The sequence below is a fragment of the Falco biarmicus genome, chromosome 3 (genome assembly GCF_023638135.1).
Source record: "Falco biarmicus isolate bFalBia1 chromosome 3, bFalBia1.pri, whole genome shotgun sequence".
Classification (NCBI taxonomy): Eukaryota; Metazoa; Chordata; class Aves; order Falconiformes; family Falconidae; genus Falco; species Falco biarmicus.
Window position 1 is genome coordinate 19,521,408 of NC_079290.1, and position 18,125 is coordinate 19,539,532.

Genomic DNA, 18,125 nt, shown 5'->3' on the forward strand with positions numbered 1-18,125 from the left:
AAAGGATGCTTTAATGTCATATAACCTATGTCACTTACATTTTGGTGTCAAATACCTTTACAGTTTTTCAAAATGGCATTTAAAGCAACTTTGTGGTTTGTAAATATGGTGGGTTTACTTCCAATAGAAATCTCTGATTTAACAATAAACTGTGGGTCCATTTTACAATCTTAACGGTGAATGGATCTGCTGTGTGTAAAGGAGCTGCTCCTACCCTGCCTCACACACCTTCCCTGGTGCTGCTTTTCTTTCAAGTGATTCCCGCCCATGGAAAGCTAACTCAGACTGATTGCATTAAAATAAGAACATGCCTTCAAAGTTTCCCTCCTGGACCTACCTTATAATTTGATCTGGGCAAACAAGCACATTGTCATAATTCCCCCAACATGATGGTTCCCATCTTAATTAACTGTAGGTACTTTGTGTCTTATTTCTAGAGCACAAGAGAAACATCCAAGAATCAAAAATATCCTAAAGCTGTTTCTCTTTTCTCCGAGGTCAGCCTTCCATTGTCCTCCCTGGACTTACACCTGATTCACAGTGCTGTGAGAAGAGAACTAGCACAGATACTATCTGGAGCAAGAGGAGGAACTAATCCCTTGCAGAGCTCGAAAGCGAAACAAAAAGAATATGGCAATGCCACATACACATGCAAAAAAAAATAATAATACTATAGAGGACCTGGAGGTGAGCACTATTGTTCCCAGTGTTCCAGTGACAGGTTTGTACTCTCCCATTCCTTGGTGGAGCAGGCTTTCTGCCGGTCCATGCATCGCAAGTGCAGCACAGGGCATTTCTTGGGAAACCCACTACTTCTGCTCCAATGCAGTTCTACTGTGAGATGGGTCAGAGCAAGATCCCATCTGCTGGTTTGCAGCTCATGTTCATTGTTGGGTGAGCTCAGAGGGGCTGCCTGACCTCTTTGCCCTCTCTTACAGTGGCGATGAGGGAGCAAGGCACTCGAGAGGACAAGAATCGAGACATCTTTGCTGCTCGAAGTATCAAGTTGCTGCTCCCATGAGGACAGGTAGGTAGGGGAGCCTTGCTAAGGTCCTGGGGGACTCCCAGGGATCCCTTCTCCTCCGGTGACCAGCAGGACCATGTGACTTCCCTCTCATGGGCTGGGGGTGCTCTTGGCAGACAAACTCATGCTGAAGCCATAGCGTGAGCTCAGCATCGTCTTTGCAGGACCAATCTTGGTGAACTGCCTGATTCCAAACCACAAATTCCTTTCTTCATTTCCCTTCTGTCCTAGCAGACCACTTCTGTTTCCCACCATTCTAACAGGTTGATTTATGGCCCTGGGAGCTGCATGGAAAGGAGAAAGATGACCTTAGTTCACCTGTGCCAGGGTACAGCTGGAGCTCAAGGCTACAGAAGGAGCAAACTCACTTTTCCAGCTGAACTGCTCTGCACAAAGGAGGCAAACACTTCTTGCACCTGCACAGCCTGACAGCCCCTCTCCTGCTGTGGGGCAGCAGGCTGCAGGCACAGGCGTCTGGGGACAGCAAATACTGCAGGAGATCCCAGGACAGGAGAAGCCCAAAGACCTCATGGACAGTGTGCTTCGCAGGCGCCACAGCACGAGTTGGGTGGGAGGCAAGGCATCTCCAAGCGAGTCTTGCAGCAATGTGCAGGATTTGACAGGTCAAGGACATAGGCATGAAGACTTTAGGGTGTGGGGTCAGAATCACATGGTTGTTAACACATGACATATTACACCCCTGCAGCATTATAAAAAATAAATAGGTTAAGAACAGGAAAGAACAAGATGGTAAAAATGCTTTGGTTGCTTTGACACCCAACCAGATTAACCTGTTTCTGATGAAAAGGGCTGAAACATGTTGGATGAAATCTGGAGATCCACCATCTTTTTCCTCATTATTTATTATATATTCAAGAAATAACTGCAATGCAAACCCTTCTGGTTTTGGCTTTTAAAACATATTCAGCTTAGCATAGGGAGCAGGGGGAGATCAGTATGCAAGAGAGAAAAAACTAATTCAAGAAACTGCATAGGGACAGGATCAAAGTAACTTGGAATGAAAAAGTTAAGAGACTAACGCACTGAAAGAGATCTGCAGAGCAAGTGCAGGACACCAAGACAGAAAAAATTCTGCTATAGCATCAACACTGTAGTTATAAACCTTTATTTTCAGAGTTCATTGGTTTTATTCCTTTCATAAAATTCTTTGAAGCCAAGGCAAAACTTTCTAGAGTTCTGAGCTTACGTTGTCTGTTTTAAAGCAATTTTAACTATAGCAGGAAGCAGCCTCAGATCTGTGCACACAAGAAACCTGCATGCTTCCTGGCACCCGCTTTTGCGTTCACTTGCGCCAGAGTTGTATTTGCAGAAGGGAGACGTGTTCATTTGCAGCCTGACCCATAACCCCCTGGCTGTGGGAACACTCTTTCAGTTTGCCTACCTAACATGTGACTCGGGTAGGTGCACATACAGATTTCACACACATACTTCTTTCATGTACACACAAGTAGGTTCTTGCTTTGAAAAACTGAATGCATGAAGCATTTGCTGGCACAGCGCTATGCATCAATTTTATTTTTAAATGCCATGATGTGCGTAAAAACCTGGATAGCTTCAAACTAGGAAAAGAAAAACAATGCTTTCATAGTTTTGAAAATAAGCCATGATGCAACCTCCAGATTATGAAGATCTTCAGGCGGTCTTGACATCTCCATAACCCCACCAGCGCCAATGAGTAATGATAGCTGAATGCTGACATTAAAGCCAACAGGCTCCCTCAGCGCTGAGGAAGGGGTGGATCGCTCTGGGGGACTGGGTGGATTGCCAGCTCCCCAATGGCCATGCCTGTTGCAAGGCGTGACACCGGTCAAGTGAGAGGTCCCACCGCCATGCAACAGGGGCACCTGCATCAGGGCTGGAGCTTGCCCTGCTGCATCCCAGCATGCATAAGACATAGGAGGGGCTGCCATGGGGGAACGAGTAGGTTAAGTTCAGGCACGTTTCTCAGAAAGACTTACTTAAACTTGGCTGCTGCAGTGTTTGGGATCACTGGAGGAACTGGACTCCCTTCCAGCTCTCTCATTACTGTCAGATTTCCAGCACTGGGCTTCCGACACTGGACTTCCTTCCTGTCTAGATCCGTCTGCTGAGCTGGTCGGTGTCAGGGTAACAAGATGGGAACATCATTATCCAGACCTGATTTTGTCTAACCTCTGCCATCTGAAGTATGTTTGAGGATCTCAACCCTGTTTCCAATTTAAAGGCATTTTGAATGAGCTGGCTTAGAGCTATCATTGCTACACTGATAATGTAAAAAGGAAGAAAAAAAGTGCTAGAAGGGCTTGAACGTCTCCCAAAAGTCCTTCAAAAATTACTTCTGTGCTACAGAATAGCACAGGCAGTCATAAAGAAGCCACAGCTATAAAAAGGTTCTCTTGAATCCTTATCTTCTCTGCCTGGAAGTGGGGTGGGAGCTGTGTTCCCTGCACTGCTGTTTGAGCGGCGAGTTTGCGTATGTGGCCTTGCAATGGTGGTGCTGTCAGAAGGCCAGTTTATTTACAGAAGATGTGAACACCGACCTCTTTGCCTGAAAACTAGAGGAAAAAAACCAAGAACAGGCAGTGTCCTGACTCTCCAGTAGCCCCTCTGGTAAAGCTGAGCCTGAAGAACCTCCTCAGCATCACCCTCCCAACACTTTCTGCACTGCTTTTCCTGTATTTTTGTTCTCACCTGCATGCACACCCCACAAACCCCTTCCCCTTGCTTGGGCACCCAGGCAATGTGTCAGACATCACTGCTGTGCTGCTGACCTGGATGTGCTTTGGTGCTCCTTGTCCCGGGAGGCAGTTTCTGTCTTTTCCAACCTCCTCACTTCTTCCAGTTCACTGAATTGCTCCTTCCATTTAGCCCCTTCACTTTAGCTGAGCTCACAGTCCAGCGCAGATCAAAGACCTATTCAACAGCAGCTATTAACATTATCTTGCCCAACAATTTGTTTATACAGCACGAGTGAAAGGGCCCCTAATCTAGTTCAGGCTTTTACATGCTGCTTAAATTCAAATCATAAAAGATGATTATTTCACTTGTTTGAAAGGGTCCCTTTTCCACAGCAGACCCTTTCAGAACGGCAAGTGATGGAGAGAGACTTTTTGTTAAGCTTTGTCTGCACTGAAAGTCTTCCTACCCGTGCCACTGCGCATCCTGGCTTCCTCGCAAATAGTCACCCTGAACACTACAATTGCAGTGAGGGTATTTACAGATTATGTGAGAAACATCACTGTCAGGAGAAGCTTGTAGCTGAAATTAGGAATTTGCACTCTGCCATGCACTTGAAACCACTAGGGACCAGCAGCTGACTTTGGAGGAACAGTTTTCTCTGTTGCAAACCTGGGCGTTCAATAGCTGCACACCCAATTAAACACCTATTTTTTATCTTCTGTTCCTGCTCCTGCTGCATGAACCTGTATTTCAGAAACTACCCTTGCAGGTGTGATTAGCAGACCTGAGGATGGTACTATTGGCAGGGGTACCAAGGAAGAAGTCTCATTTATTTCTCTCTTTCATTTCTTTTCCTCAGTTAAGCAGCCAGAAGTTGCTCTTGGGGTACACAGAGACTCAGGGTACACAAACACAACTGCAAGTCTGCACTCCTAGGACAGGGAAGCACAGACATCAGGTATCAATCATGCTGTCTCTAGGCAGGGAGACAATCTGGGATACCATTTGTCTTGGGCCTGTGCCTTAGCATCTCTGACATTATCTTCCTTGTCTTTTATTTTCAAGATTAAAACGTCACCTCTGTTTTCTTACAGCTCCAAGGCAGGGAGGAAAGGGGAAGAGGAGGCAATGAAAACTGCTATAAAGACTTTTTCATACCAGGGACCAATATATTGCATGCTGGCCCTAGGAAACTTTATTATTTACCTCTGCTGGAATGGGAAGGGAAAATAGCTGGAACAAGCACAGCTCTCAGATACACGCGGTGCAATTGTCTATACAAGGCAGTTCCATGGGAACCCCACCGGAGAACCAGACGCACTCGGCAAACACAGCCAAGCGCACAGCGCACTGAAGGAGAAGTGTGAGGCATTAAACATTTCCTTTCCTTCCTCTATTACCTTTTCACAACAGGACAGAAACCATCTGAATATTTTTTTCCTTGTAAATTTTCTGAAATGACTTAAAAAAAAAAATACTTAGAGTCACATTTCCATTAGCAGCAGCACTGCTTCTTTACTAATTCATGAAGAAAAAAATATAAAGTAATCGGTAAGAGCTGATCCCTTGGAAAACAGAGGTGCCCATTTTGGTAAGTCAGCTTGGTCACTTGGGCTCAGACCTACAGAGGAATGTGAGTGCTAGGACAGTCAGCATTGCAACACTAGATTTTTGCATGCCTGTCCTTTCCTCCCCACCCCTTCTCTCACCTACCTGAAGCTGCTGGAACTGAACAAGCACACTCATTCACTACGCCTGGCACCTGGGAATGGGATTGAAAAAAAAAAAAAAAGCACCCACCCAAACACCCAGGGTGTTGTAGCTGAGCTACCTAAATTAGCTAGTGAGAAATGCTGGAGAAAAGGGCGTGTTACAGCCTCCTCCTCCCATCTCGGGTTTAGGTGCCTTGTTCAGGTTTAGCGGGACATGCCGCTTTTCACTCTGGCTTCACAGCCCTGAAACCTTAATTATAGCTTTTCACCTTGCGTTAATTAACATGAGAAATGAAGAGACCTCTCTTCAGTCTGCATTTTCTCCGCCCACCCGTTATCCTTGAATAACCCATCACCTGTGGGTTCTGGCTCTCCCTAGGTGCAGGGTTGCATTCCTACCAGGCAGGACGGACCCGTGCACAGATGTAGGAGGGCTGAGTCAGAGCCACCTTCTGCCATCTTTTGGAGGGAAGGGGATGTGTAGCCCACCGCGAGGGGCATGGCCCGAGAGGCCCTTGGAAACCAAGGCAAGCTTGTCCCGGGGTGATCCTGTATGTAGGTCCTACCTAGGCTGACCCCAGGTTGCCCAGCCCGCGTTAACCTGGGGCACTTGTCTGCACCTGGGAGCAAAGCCCAGGTGTCAGGAATGAGTGGCATTGCTTCAGAGAGGAGCAACATGCGGCATTTAGGGACCCACGTGACTGAAACGAATGGAACTAACAACTGTCACTAGCCATCCTGACCTCCCCAAAGTGCTGCTCCCACATGCACCAAACGCTCCAGAACCGCTGGAGTTTTCAGCCCAGTTTAGGAAGGAGCCAGAGCTGTTCTGCAAGGAGCAGAAACAAAGGCTATTCAGGATGCGCTTGGTGCCCGCAGAGTCACATCACTGTGGGGCAGCACCCCCAGGCCCTCTGCTGGCATCTCCAAACCAGCCGTGTGAAGGCTTTGTCCTCTCCGGTGCTCTAGCGGGAGCCTCCAACCCCTCACTAGGCACGCAGCTGCTTCCGAGGAGGAAAGCGAGTAGGGGGAAGCTGCAAAATGGGCAACGTGGCCTCCACCAGCCCTAAAATTTCGTAACCAAAGGGCAAAGAGAACAGTTCCAAAATGCGCAGAAGTACCGGTGACAGTCACCGCCCTCCTCCCGCTGAGCCGCCGAACGACGGGGGTTCTACGTTCACGCAGTTGGAATCGACGCTCCCTCTGTGCCACCGACTACTTCTAATCCGCGTTATAAAAAAGTCTCGGAGAAGCACAAAGTTGCCTTCCCGCTGCACGCCCCCTGCCCGCGGCCCCACCGCCCCCCTGCCGCGGGCACCCGGGCAGCGCAGCCGGGGGCGTCACCGCCGCTCCCCGCGGGGCCCCGCCAGCGCTCGGAGCCCCCCGCCCCGCCGGCTGGCAGGGGGCCACAGCTCGGCGGGGACGTGTCCCCCCGGGGGGGGGTGTGGGGGGTGGGCCGGGACGCCCCCGGCCACGCGCGCGCTCCCCCGCCCCCGGCCACGCGCGCCCGGTCCGGCGGCGGCGGGCGGTGCCGCCAGGTGCGCCCGCCCCGGCGCGGCCCCGGGGGGGCGGCCGCGGCTCCTCGCCCCACCCCGCCGCGCCGGGAGCTCACCGCCCCGCGGCTGAAGTCCGGTACCGCCGCGCCGTGCCGGGGGTGCCGTCACTGGGCGCTTCCAGCATGCTCCTAAGATGGCGGTAGCGGCGGCGGGCGGCGGCGGGGGCGGCCGGGCGCAGCGCAGCGGCTGGCTGGAAGTTTTGGTGCGGGAGCGCTGGCACAAAGTGCTCGCCAACTTGGGCGGCGAGGCGCTGGTGCTGAGCGGCGAGGAGCGCCCCGACGGCGCGGCCCACAACGGCCTGGGCGGCGATGGGGCGGCGTGCCGCGGGGCCGAGGGCGGCGGGGGGGCGGCGGCGGTGCGCACCGCCTTCACCGACCCCCCCGAGCAGGTGCCCGAGGCCGTCTCCAACAAGAAGCGGTGTGTGAAGGTGCTGAAGCAGGAGCTGGGCGGGCTGGGCATCAGCATCAAGGGTGGCAAGGAGAATAAGATGCCCATCCTCATCAGCAAGATCTTCAAGGGGCTGGCGGCCGACCAGACCCAGGCCCTCTACGTGGGCGATGCCATCCTGGCCGTCAACGGCACCGACCTGCGGGATGCCACCCACGACGAGGCGGTGCAGGCGCTCAAGCGGGCCGGCAAGGAGGTGCTGCTGGAAGGTAGGGGCGGGGGCCGGGGGGCAGCCGGGTCGCCGGCACGGCCCGGGGCGGCGGGCTTGGGGGGGCAGGTGGGCTCGGCAGCCGGAGAGACGGCGGAGCCGAGCCGAGGGGGGTGAGGAGGTGCCTCCGTGCGTCTCGGTCCGCTCCTCCGGGCGTCGTTCCAGCAGGGAGAGCTTACACCGCGCCGGGACCCCCGACGGTACGCGTTAAGGTGGCCCCTCCGGCGGGGACAAGCGCGTTACCGGGCAGCCGGGCGGGAAGTTTCCGGCTCCGAAGCAGCCGGCGGAGCCCCCCAGCCCCGGCCGGTAGCGGCGGCGGGTCGGCTCCAGGGTGAGAGCCTGGCCGAGCCCCTCCGGGTGAGGGATCCGCGGGATCTGCCGTCTGCGCGTTTTCGTGGCTTTTCAGCCCAAGAAAGGGGGGGGGAGTTGGGTGCCGGGAGAGGACAGGGTAAGGAGTAAAGCGACCCCCCGGACCGTAAGGGCTTGGGAGACTTTCCCCCAGCCCAGCCATCTGGAAATGCCCGCCACCGCTCTCTCCCCCAGTTCCTTCCACCACCCCACTCCCGACTAGGGATGAGGGAGGCAAAGAGACTTGGACGAAGCTGGCAGTGCCTCCCTGACACGGTAACTGTCCCTGCAAAGCAGTGGCTTTCCTTTCTCGAGGGTGACTGAAACGGTTCTGGAAGGAGTAGCCTCAGCAGCCGAGCCCAGAGTAAGGAGCAGACGTTGGTGTGTGTGGAGGGAGGGTGCCCGCCCCCCGAACAGGACGGGTGTTGGGCAGGGAGCAAGTAGAAGCAGAAGCCAGGTTCCCCAGGACGGTGAGTTCCTGAGAGGTGTTCACAGGTGTTTGATCCTTGTCTTCTTACAAGGGCTAATTTACTTGCTCCACCTGAGAGTATGAACAGCTTCAGAAAGGCCCTTGGCACGGATTTGGTAAAGCGATTAACACACTGGCTGAGAAGTTCATTTACCTGGAGGTCAGTGGCATCTGAGGCATGCTGCTGTGCTGTCATTCCCTGTGCTGTCCGTTGCCTTCCTCCAAGCCATCCGTGCTCCCACCTCCCTGTGCCTGTAGCCCCTTTGCTACCACATGTTTTTTTCACGTGTGTCTTCATGGTGCTCCTTCAGAGAAGCAAAGGAGGTGCTGCTGCTGGTTAGGAGGCACAGCTGAGGGTCACCCCTGAGCAGCCGGCTATGGCAGAAAGTTACAGAAAAAGTTTGAAGGGAAGACAGGAGGAGCAAACATCATCTGCAGTCATGTGTGCTGAGAAACTGGTGTTCTCCACTTGACAGTGAAAACTGTGAAGGAGTTAGTGCCCCATGAGGATTTAAGAAGCTGAGGGCAATTGTGTCTCCCCCCCCCCGCATGCCCAGTGCTGCTCATGGGACCAAAGTGCATAGCGTCCTCAGTTGCTGCAGCTGAACTGTTGATAAAGATACCTGTGAAGTCTTAACAGGAGCTTCTTTTTGAGGTCTGAATTGAGGCTGGTGCATCTGAATTCTGTCCCTGGTTTGTTTTATGCAGTTTAAGGGCTTCCTGGGGTGCAGGCCAGGCAACCGCTGAGCTTTGGTGTGATCCAATGACAGCACATCGTGCTTGCAACGGTCTCCCTCCCTCCTTGTAGTGCCTGCAGTAACCACCTGAACAGGCTGCTGCTGTACCAGTCTTTAAAAAAAAATCCCTCAGTTTTCTTCCCGGTAAGAGTGAAGATGAAGCTGTTTCAGCGTGGACTCAGCACCCTCTTTCTCTCCCCTCCTTTCATCGCAGCTGTTTTCTTGCATTTTCTTTGCTCTGTGAAGGCTGATGTGCCTCAGTGGATGTTTCTGCAATTGAATTTGTAATTTGTAAATCGAGAGTGTATTTCAGTAGTCATCCCTCTTCAGATTTAAAATACTCTGGCACTGAACTTAGTGTTTTGTCCTGCCTTTCTCTGGCTATTTCAGCGGAGTAACCAAAATGAGAGTTGGCCACAGCATTGCCCCAGAGACGCTACTCCCTTCAGCCAGGAACCTCTCTACATGAATGGCTTGTGTGAACACGCAGTATAAAACAGTTCTCTGGGATTCAATGTCTAACTTTGAAACTCTTTCTTTGGTAGTGCAGTCTAAACCGGTCTTTTTACTACTAAAGCAAGAAAAATCCAAAAGTATTTTTTCCCTTTAAAGTATAGGAGGGAGAGCCTTGATTTTCCTTTTCTTCCAGACAATAGGAATTTGCCATTTCCTGACTTCTTAGAGAGTTGTATCACAAAAAAGCAGCCTGTGCTGGGGCAGGCAAGACCCCTGTGCAGCTCCTCTCTAGGATCTTTCTCTAATTGACAGAGCAATGCCAGCATGTGTTCCCAGGGTCAAAAATGTAACATTGACTTTTTCAGGGAGATTCTGAGACTTGCTTGTGACTTCCAGAAAGCCAAATTTGCAAAGGCACGGCAAGGTGTGAAGCACAAGGGGTACATTTCATGGTGCAACAGGGCTCTGGGTATTACCCAACGCGTTGTGCATTCCTCGAAAAGGTCTTACAGTTGAATTTCATAGGGGTTATCAGCAGTGAAGATGTGGTCAGTATGGCTCAACAGACCCACCATCAGAGTGCTGGAGCCTGTCTGTTATATAGTGTCCTTCCTAAAATTGCTTGCTCAGTGAAATGAGGCATTTACTAACTCAGCACTGAACTGTAGTCTCTCCTGCATTCCTGTGTGGGGAGGAAGGGAGCAGAAAATCCCTCCCCAGCCCTCTGCACTGTGTGTGGGCAGCAGGGCTGGCACTGGGGTGGGTGGCAGGAGGAGGAAGGCCTAAGAAAAGGGGAAGGGATGGGGCAATGCTTCGTTTTAACAGTTGCCCCTTTTGCTGCGTTGATCGTTGTCTCCGAGCTGTGGGAATAAGAGATTGCGTGCTGAAGGTTTAGGGGTGGCATGGCTGCCGTAGCTGTGCTGGGGAGGGGGCGTGGGCACAGCTGTAAAGCACACTGGGAGAGGTCCTACTCTAGCAAATTTAATAGCCTTGCAAAGTTGTTCTGTCCTCTCATTTTCCATTGCTGAAGGACACCAGTCTGTTGCAGTCCTCACTTGTGTAGTCCAGCTGCTAAGCTAAAGTATCCGTTCCTTCTTACAAGTCTGATCTGTGGCATTGGCCAGGGTGCCTTGAAATCAGGTCGGATTTGGTAAATGGAAGGGAAATAAGGCAACAGGCGGCATTGCCATAGGAGGAGCTGTAAGGCAAAAGATTCAAGAGGAGAGGGAGGTGATAGTGAAGAAGGACCTGAGCCCTAAGAAATCCTGCTCTCTCCTCATCTGCAGGGATGGACCTCTTCTGCCTGCAGGGTTTAATTTCCTGTGAGCTTTCCGTCACAGCTTGGGCACAGGTGCAGGGGAGCAAAGCAGCCAGTGAGCAGGGGTAGGGGAAGCACTGGTGTTGTGCTTGTCAGCCCTGGGTGGCTTCTCAGGTGTTCAGAACATCAGGACGGAGCTTCTCAACCGCGTTCAGGAGCACAAATAATTCCCCTATGTGAGAGATGAGACAGCCTCCTGGTACAGTGCTTATTTGAAGGCGTGGAAGGCAGCTAAAATTATCATGACAGCTATTGTTTGTACATATAATTTCCCTGCGGTTCTGTTAAACCGGGTCTTCTTAAATAAGCACTTTGGAAAATCAAGAGCCTCTCTTGTGCCATGTGAAGCACATTACATTCAAGTGACTCTCAAGACACGAAAGGTGTTTGCTTTTATCAGAGCATCCTAGATGAGAGCAGTCCCTCGGCATGCTCTGTAATCAAGCTGGTTGTGCATGTATTCTCTACGTGTTCGGTGAAAAAATGAAAAATTGAGGTAGCCTGTGCTGATGTCAGACAGGGCCCTTCTGCATGATGCTGTATTTGGATGTGGTGAACCCCCCCCCTCCCCACATTAGTATGTTTTTTGCTAGCTGGCTGCAGGATATTTGTTTCAATTGCATCACTTCCTAACTTGTTAAATGTGTGCGGATGAGCTTCTGATGATGGTGGTGGAAGGTACATAGCAGGAAAAGGAGTATCTTCTCAGTGTTGCTAGAGTTTTTAATTGGTTTTGAGCGATTCCCAGTTAAGCTAACACAATTGCAAGGTAGGGCTTACAGCTCCCGTGAGAAGTGGCGCTCGCAGCCTATGTGGGTTTGCAGAAATTTCCCACTGAGAGGCAGCCTCCTGCATTGTGAATTTTAGGGTATGGATGGTAGACTATAGTCCCCTCTTCTCTAGCCCTCTTGAGCATAATCCACAGCTTTAAAGCAATGTGAGAATAAGCATGGTGCAGCCTGTACCATAGTAACATGTATTATTTTCCAAACAATATTCCTGTAAGAGTTGTAAGAATTCTCCCCTTCCTACCCTTTTAAAATTTTCTTTGGGTGAAGCGAAACAATTTTGCTTGTGTGAATTACATGATCAAATAATGTAAAATAGGCAGGGGCTACTTGTTGACTGTATTTTCCTATCTTATCTATGTTTTCATTGTCTTTCAGTAAAGTACTGACAACAGGAGATTTCAGGAGATTTCTGGGGGTTAACAAAATACAATATTTATCCAAGAAAGTGTGTCTCTTACAAGTATAGGGAAAAAATGAGGCACAGGGCACTTAATAAGTGCCTACGTGACATAAATACTTACTACAGTCAGGGCTGTAAATCTCAGTGATTACAAATTGTATGCATAGTTACTCTTTACACTTCTAGTAAATGTAAGGAGGAAACACTTGAACTTTTTTTTTTGGTGCCAGCGAAATATCAGTTAGGGAAATGCTTTATACTTGGAGATTGTAGCATGTTTCATAGCCTGTGTAGCTGCCCTTGGCACACATCAGTTTGAAAGTGAAATTGAAAGGGAAAGGAGCAGGTAATCTTATTCTCAAGAATAGCAGGTCTAAGCAGTCCCTGAGAATCTCGGGTTTGATTGTTTCAGCTGCCTGCAGCTGATGGGGAAGCTTGAGTGGGAACACTTGATGTGTCTTTCATTGATTAGATTAGATTACAAGCTAATTTAGCAGTCCAGACAGCCTGTATCACTTTTCACAGATAAGAATCAGTACATCTTCTTGCAGTAAATCTGGTACAAGTTCTTTTTCTCGGTTACTGTAATGAAAATAAGGCAGTTGTGGGCAACACATTCTTGGATTTATTTGAACCAAGTGCAGGGTGCCCCCTCAGCCCACCCACCTTGGAAATCATATACTAAGTCCTATAGAAGGGACTTAGTACCAGCTCCTTAAGGGCGCTTAGAAGATTAAATGTGTCTAGGGATCTGGGATTCAATTGCACATACAGAGTCTACATGTTAAGTATCATTAGAAAAAAAAAAAGCATTTTTTAAAATCCCAGCAGTAATTCCTTTGTGGAAGATTAAATTGAAAACTTGGTATAACTCTTTGAAGAATCTTTAAACTGTTTGAGTAAAATTGAAAGCTGAAGGCTTTTGCTATGGGGAATGAAACAGTGTTTGTATCTTAATTTTGCTGTGGCAGATGCCTTTTCACTGAAGGCCAGTCCCACCTTCCCAGGAAGGCATTTTTACATGAGTGATGGCCAGCAGCACTGGCCTCCCCCGATCCCTGCCACGGTCAGGAACGCTTGCTGCGTGTCCGTCCCGAGGGAGCTGGTGAGGAGACTCCGTAATTCAAATTAGAGTTGGATTTGGAACAGCCCAATACAGGTACTGATCCCAGTAGGCTAATGGTTTCAGGTATAGGTTTGGAACAATTTAATTTATTTATTTTTTTTTTTTACTTTCTTAATCTTGCTGTTTTCATAACACTTGGTGTGGAGTTTCTCCTGGTAGTAATTTATCTGTAAATTTGACTGTAAGTATAACATCCATTTGCGTGCATTCAGAGTTCATAAGTGTTATTTCCATTCCATTTTTCTAATTTAGATTTCAGATCGTAGGATTATTTTATACTTTATTCTGCAAGATTATGTTGCCATGGCTACTTGTTAGAACTGGTATAGCTACTTAAGGAGAAGGGAAATCAGAGGAAACAGTAGTTCAAGAGAGCAATAGCATATGTAAATGAACAAAATATGATGGGAACAAAGCTGTCCTGGCACTGCATGGGAGACTGGCTTTCCAAAGCTGAAAAAAATTCTTCAAGCATCTCAGAAAAATAGTTGGTGAAGAAGGGATGGCAACAGTTTCTAGAACATGCAAAAAGTCTGAACTATATATCATATAGGGTTTGTGAATAGCCTATATAATGCAGTTTTGCTGGCCTTGATGGGGTAGGTGGAGGTGAGTGAGAGTCACCTCTCTTAGCTGCTCCTGACCCCCCACTGGTCTTGCTACAGCAGCTGTAGCTGGTGTGAAGTGAGCTTCACTTGGCTCAGCTGTGCCACCTCTCCAAACCTTAAATGATGTCAGGCAGAGAAAAACGCTGCTGTCAGCATGAGCTGTGTCTGTGCTAAGGGTCTTTGCCAGGACATCTGTACTTTGAGCAGTCAGGGAGAGCATCATACTGTTGTGGTGGATTGGGAAAGAGCTAGGAGCCTGAATAGTAGGAATAAGTAGTCTGTTTTGGCAGGGGGACAAAGGTCGTTAATGGTAGAGATGGGAAGGTACATCAGGGGAGTGGCAGCATTTGTACATGCCTTGAGGAGCATCACTGCAAGGAGGGGGTTAGAAGATGTTTGAGGTAAGGCATGGCTAATTTGGGCTAGAGAAGTGTGTGAGAAACTACAAGGTATGTAGAAAGTGTGGAGTGCTACGTGTTGGAGAGTGTGTTACGAGCCTCCTTTGTGCTCTTAAATAAATGGCTGTCAGCTGCTATTTTGCAGGACCGAGAAAGCTGTTCTGTGAGGCTTGGTCTCCGTGCTTCAAAAGATGGTTAATGACCTTGCCTTCTGTGCCTTGCACTTCTGGAAGAGAGAGGATTCCTTGAAATTACGGCTCCCAGCAGCTTGCAACCTCTCAGTCCAGCAACACTGAATAATGAACGAGGATGTGAGAGTTTTTTACCTAACTCTGCTTGCAGGAGAAGTTGGAAAAAGACAAAATTGGTTAGTCCATTGTCTGCTTAGCTTTCAAAACATACTTTTCTCCAGAATGTAATTTAACAGACTTGCTTACAAAAGGTTTAATCAACTGTGACTAGTCCTTCAGATTGCTTTACCGCTAGGTAGGTATTGCTTTGCTGTTGGGTTAAGTTTGTTCCTTCACGTAAATTAAGCGACATAATTTCTGCATAACTTTTTGGCAGAGTTGAATTTCCGGCTGCTGCTACTGTACATTTCTGTTACGGTCTGGCTTTAATTTTGTCTGTCTTGAACTTGAACTGCTGAACTCGTTACAGCTTTCACTGCGCATACACTAAGGGCATGACAGGGTAGGTCACTGCCAAAGCAACACATCTGTATTGTAGCCATTGAATAAAATGGAGTTCTTAATTGTAAGGAAATGAGCCAGAACAGTAGATGTGGAGAAACTATCTCTGATTAGAAATGATTAACATACAGCACACTCCTCCTAAAAATGTTGTGCAGCTTTTTGCTGAACTGTTGGAAGTTATGCTAGTTGGCACAGCTCTAAAAGTCATCAGAACTAAGGCTGTGGCTGGGTTTATTCCTCATGGCTCAGGGATGTTTCCGTCTAAAGATGATAATGTATTTGAGCAGTGAGTCTGCTTCAGGCACCACACAGGTGAGTAACTTGTGTGTGTGTGCGCATCTGTGTGAATAGCTTCTGTTCACTTTAATAGCATGCTAAAAAATGGTAAATTCCTGGTATGGGTATCTGAGAAACAGGATCCTTTTTCCCAAGTATCCAAAAGTTAGAGACATAATATAAAAATAAAATTTTAAAACTTTTTTTTTTTTTATAAAAGGACTGTATCAGAATATGAATTCCCTTTGGCAAAGGAGGCACTAAACTGATTTGCTTCAACAGATAACGTGACCTCATGGGACTATTTATCAGCCTTGTGCACTTTCAGGGAAACGGGACCATTAGTTAAGCTTTATGTTCATTTGCCATAGGCATCTTCTGCTGGTGCAATACCTGTTTTGGCTTTTAACATAATCAAGTAGTTATGAGGGAGTATTGAAAGCTATACCGTGGAAATAACGTACCTCCACTCTTGTCTGAGTTATTTCAATAATAGCTGTTTTCAGGATGATTTACTATCCTGACACCTGTGTTTTAACTGCCATTGGCTCGGATTCTACAAGTGGAGCAAGAGGCAGCTGTGAGAAGATGAAGATGCTGGAGAGGTTTACTGTTATCCAGCATGTAGCTTAGGAAGCTGCTGTAAACTAATAGTTTTACCTCGGGCAGCGAGAGTTTATCTGTTTATCCTGGAGTTTGGGCTTTAATCACTGTGAAGCAGCCTGGAAGGATGGAGCTGGTAGGGGGGCTGGCAGGACAGCAGTGGCAGATGTGGTTTCCCTCGTAGCAGGCAGCTTCCGGTTGGTCTTACTCTTGTCAGGCAGGAGCCAGCAGGATCCTTCTCTTGCTGACATGAAGCCAAAGGAGGGATTTAATTACTGGATGTTCAGGAATATTTTCCAGGAATGAGGTGAGCAGGATTTACCTTCAGTACTTGCTGCTTGAATTGTTTGTGTGTGGCTTTTTTTTTTTTTTTTTTGGTTGATTTGGGGGATTTTTTGTTTTGTTTTGTGGGATTATTTTTTAGGTTTGGTTTGCTTTGTGGGTTTTTTGTTTGCTTTTTTTTTTCCGTGTTGGGTATGCTGTGGACAGAAAAATGGCTTCCAAATTACCGTTGTTTCCCAAAGAGCACATGATTCTTGGTAACTCTCCGCCCCTTTTGACTTATTTGTCCTGTCTCATGCAGTGACAGATTTTCCTGGTACCCAGCCTCCTCCATCAGCGATATGTGGCTAGGATGGAGGGGTGTCTCTAGAGAACCAGCAGGGTTACCTACTATATAAATATGTACCTAGGCACAGAGACACACACCATAAGGTGTATTTATATGCATACTTCTGTAATGAACAACACCATCAACAGGCTTCCCTTGTTTGAGGCTTGACCTTCAAATGTGCTTGAAGACAACACGGTTGCTACCAGCTTTACGCTGCTGGGGTTTTGCCAGGTCTGGAGGGGCTGAGCTAGTCCCTGTGTTACCCATCAGGTCTCTGCTGTGAGGGCAGCATGGTGGGCTGTCCTGGCTGTATGGAGGGGCTTTACGTATCACACCTCTGTGAAGCCTCTTCCAGAGCTGGGGATGTCACTGATTGTGAGCTCCGTCGAATAAAGTCAGGAAGATGTGCTTACTGCAAGAGAAGGGAGCAAGCTTCAAGCTGGAATGACTTGGATGATGACAGTAGGCTCTTGGTGAAGAGCTCCAGGTGTTATTAATGTGCTTTGCCTGAATTAAACCCATCTAGATTTCAGAAGCTTGGCTAAATGGCTGGTCCAAGGGTTAACATAGCACAAATTCTCCAAACAGCTGAGGAAGTCCTGACCACAGTGGTGGGGACAGACACAAGCAACACTTAAACCTGTGGACAAACCTCAAGGTGCTGCAGATGCCACAGCTAATCTGCTTGAAGCCATTGTTGCTTTTGAGGCTTTTGCTGGCGCCGTCTTTAGGGACAGCGATTGAGTTGCAGGCTGATGCTGGTATATTTGTAGACATGGCTCTTGTCTAGCCCTGAGGGGGAAATCTGTATTCTTTTAAAAATTTAAAATTTAAATTTTAAAAGAGAAAAGAACCTCATAGTAACTTCAGTTGTCTTCATGTTTGTGGAACACTGGAGAAATGTCTGACCAAAAAGGCAATAAAAGAAAACATTTTAACTCTGGAAGAATGCAAGTTAAAGAAACTAGGTTTAAGAAGTTCCTAGTCCATTCAGCGAACAGCTATCTGTATAAATAAGCAGACGTAAGTGATGTACGAGGGCAGGTCATAAAGAAAACATTGCAGTAACAAACGAGTGGATTTTCCACTTAACACGTTAAAATCAACCTGAAAGGCTCCGTTAAGGAAAGCCATAAATTGAAGTTCTAAGAGATAGCATATAAAATATCCCTGAAACTCAAAATGATCCTATGTCAGTTTTATCTTTTCCTTTCACTGTGTTATATCTATTTTAATAAACATGTGGGATAGACTATCAAAAGAGCAGCACTTTGTCTGTGAAGCCTTGAGGAAATAAATAGTGAGTTGGGCATATTGTAAACCTCACCCAATAAAAATAAACTTAAATTGACTCTGGTCTTTGCCTGTGTAAGGACTGCTATGCTAGGACCATTCTGTGTTGATATGCTAGGCATACCTTGAAATGTTAGTATTTAACGCTTGAGCTTTCTTTCAAATCCTTGCAGAGCTTTTTGTCCACGTGCATAAATGGTCTTAAGACCTTAGAAAGGTTTCAAGGTTCACACTCTTAATAAAATATTGAGAATAAATACCTTTGGGGTTTTGAGGAAGGAAAGGAAGGGTTGACCTGAAAACATACAAGTTTCTGTGGAAATCTTTACGATGTTTTAATTTTGAAATGGCATTTTATATTTAAAAAG

The 18,125-nt window shown here is 47.9% G+C and overlaps 1 protein-coding gene across 1 annotated transcript in view; it reads left to right on the top strand.

Annotated features, from left to right (window-relative positions):
• The first annotated feature begins 6,972 nt into the window (after positions 1-6,972).
• The window catches only part of SNTB1 (syntrophin beta 1), a 116,016-nt gene continuing 104,863 nt past the window's right edge, over positions 6,973-18,125 (top strand). The window contains exon 1 of the mRNA XM_056332632.1: positions 6,973-7,627. Within this exon, the coding sequence (XP_056188607.1) occupies positions 7,105-7,627 (523 nt within the window). The 5' untranslated portion in view covers positions 6,973-7,104. The remainder of the gene's footprint in view (positions 7,628-18,125) is intronic.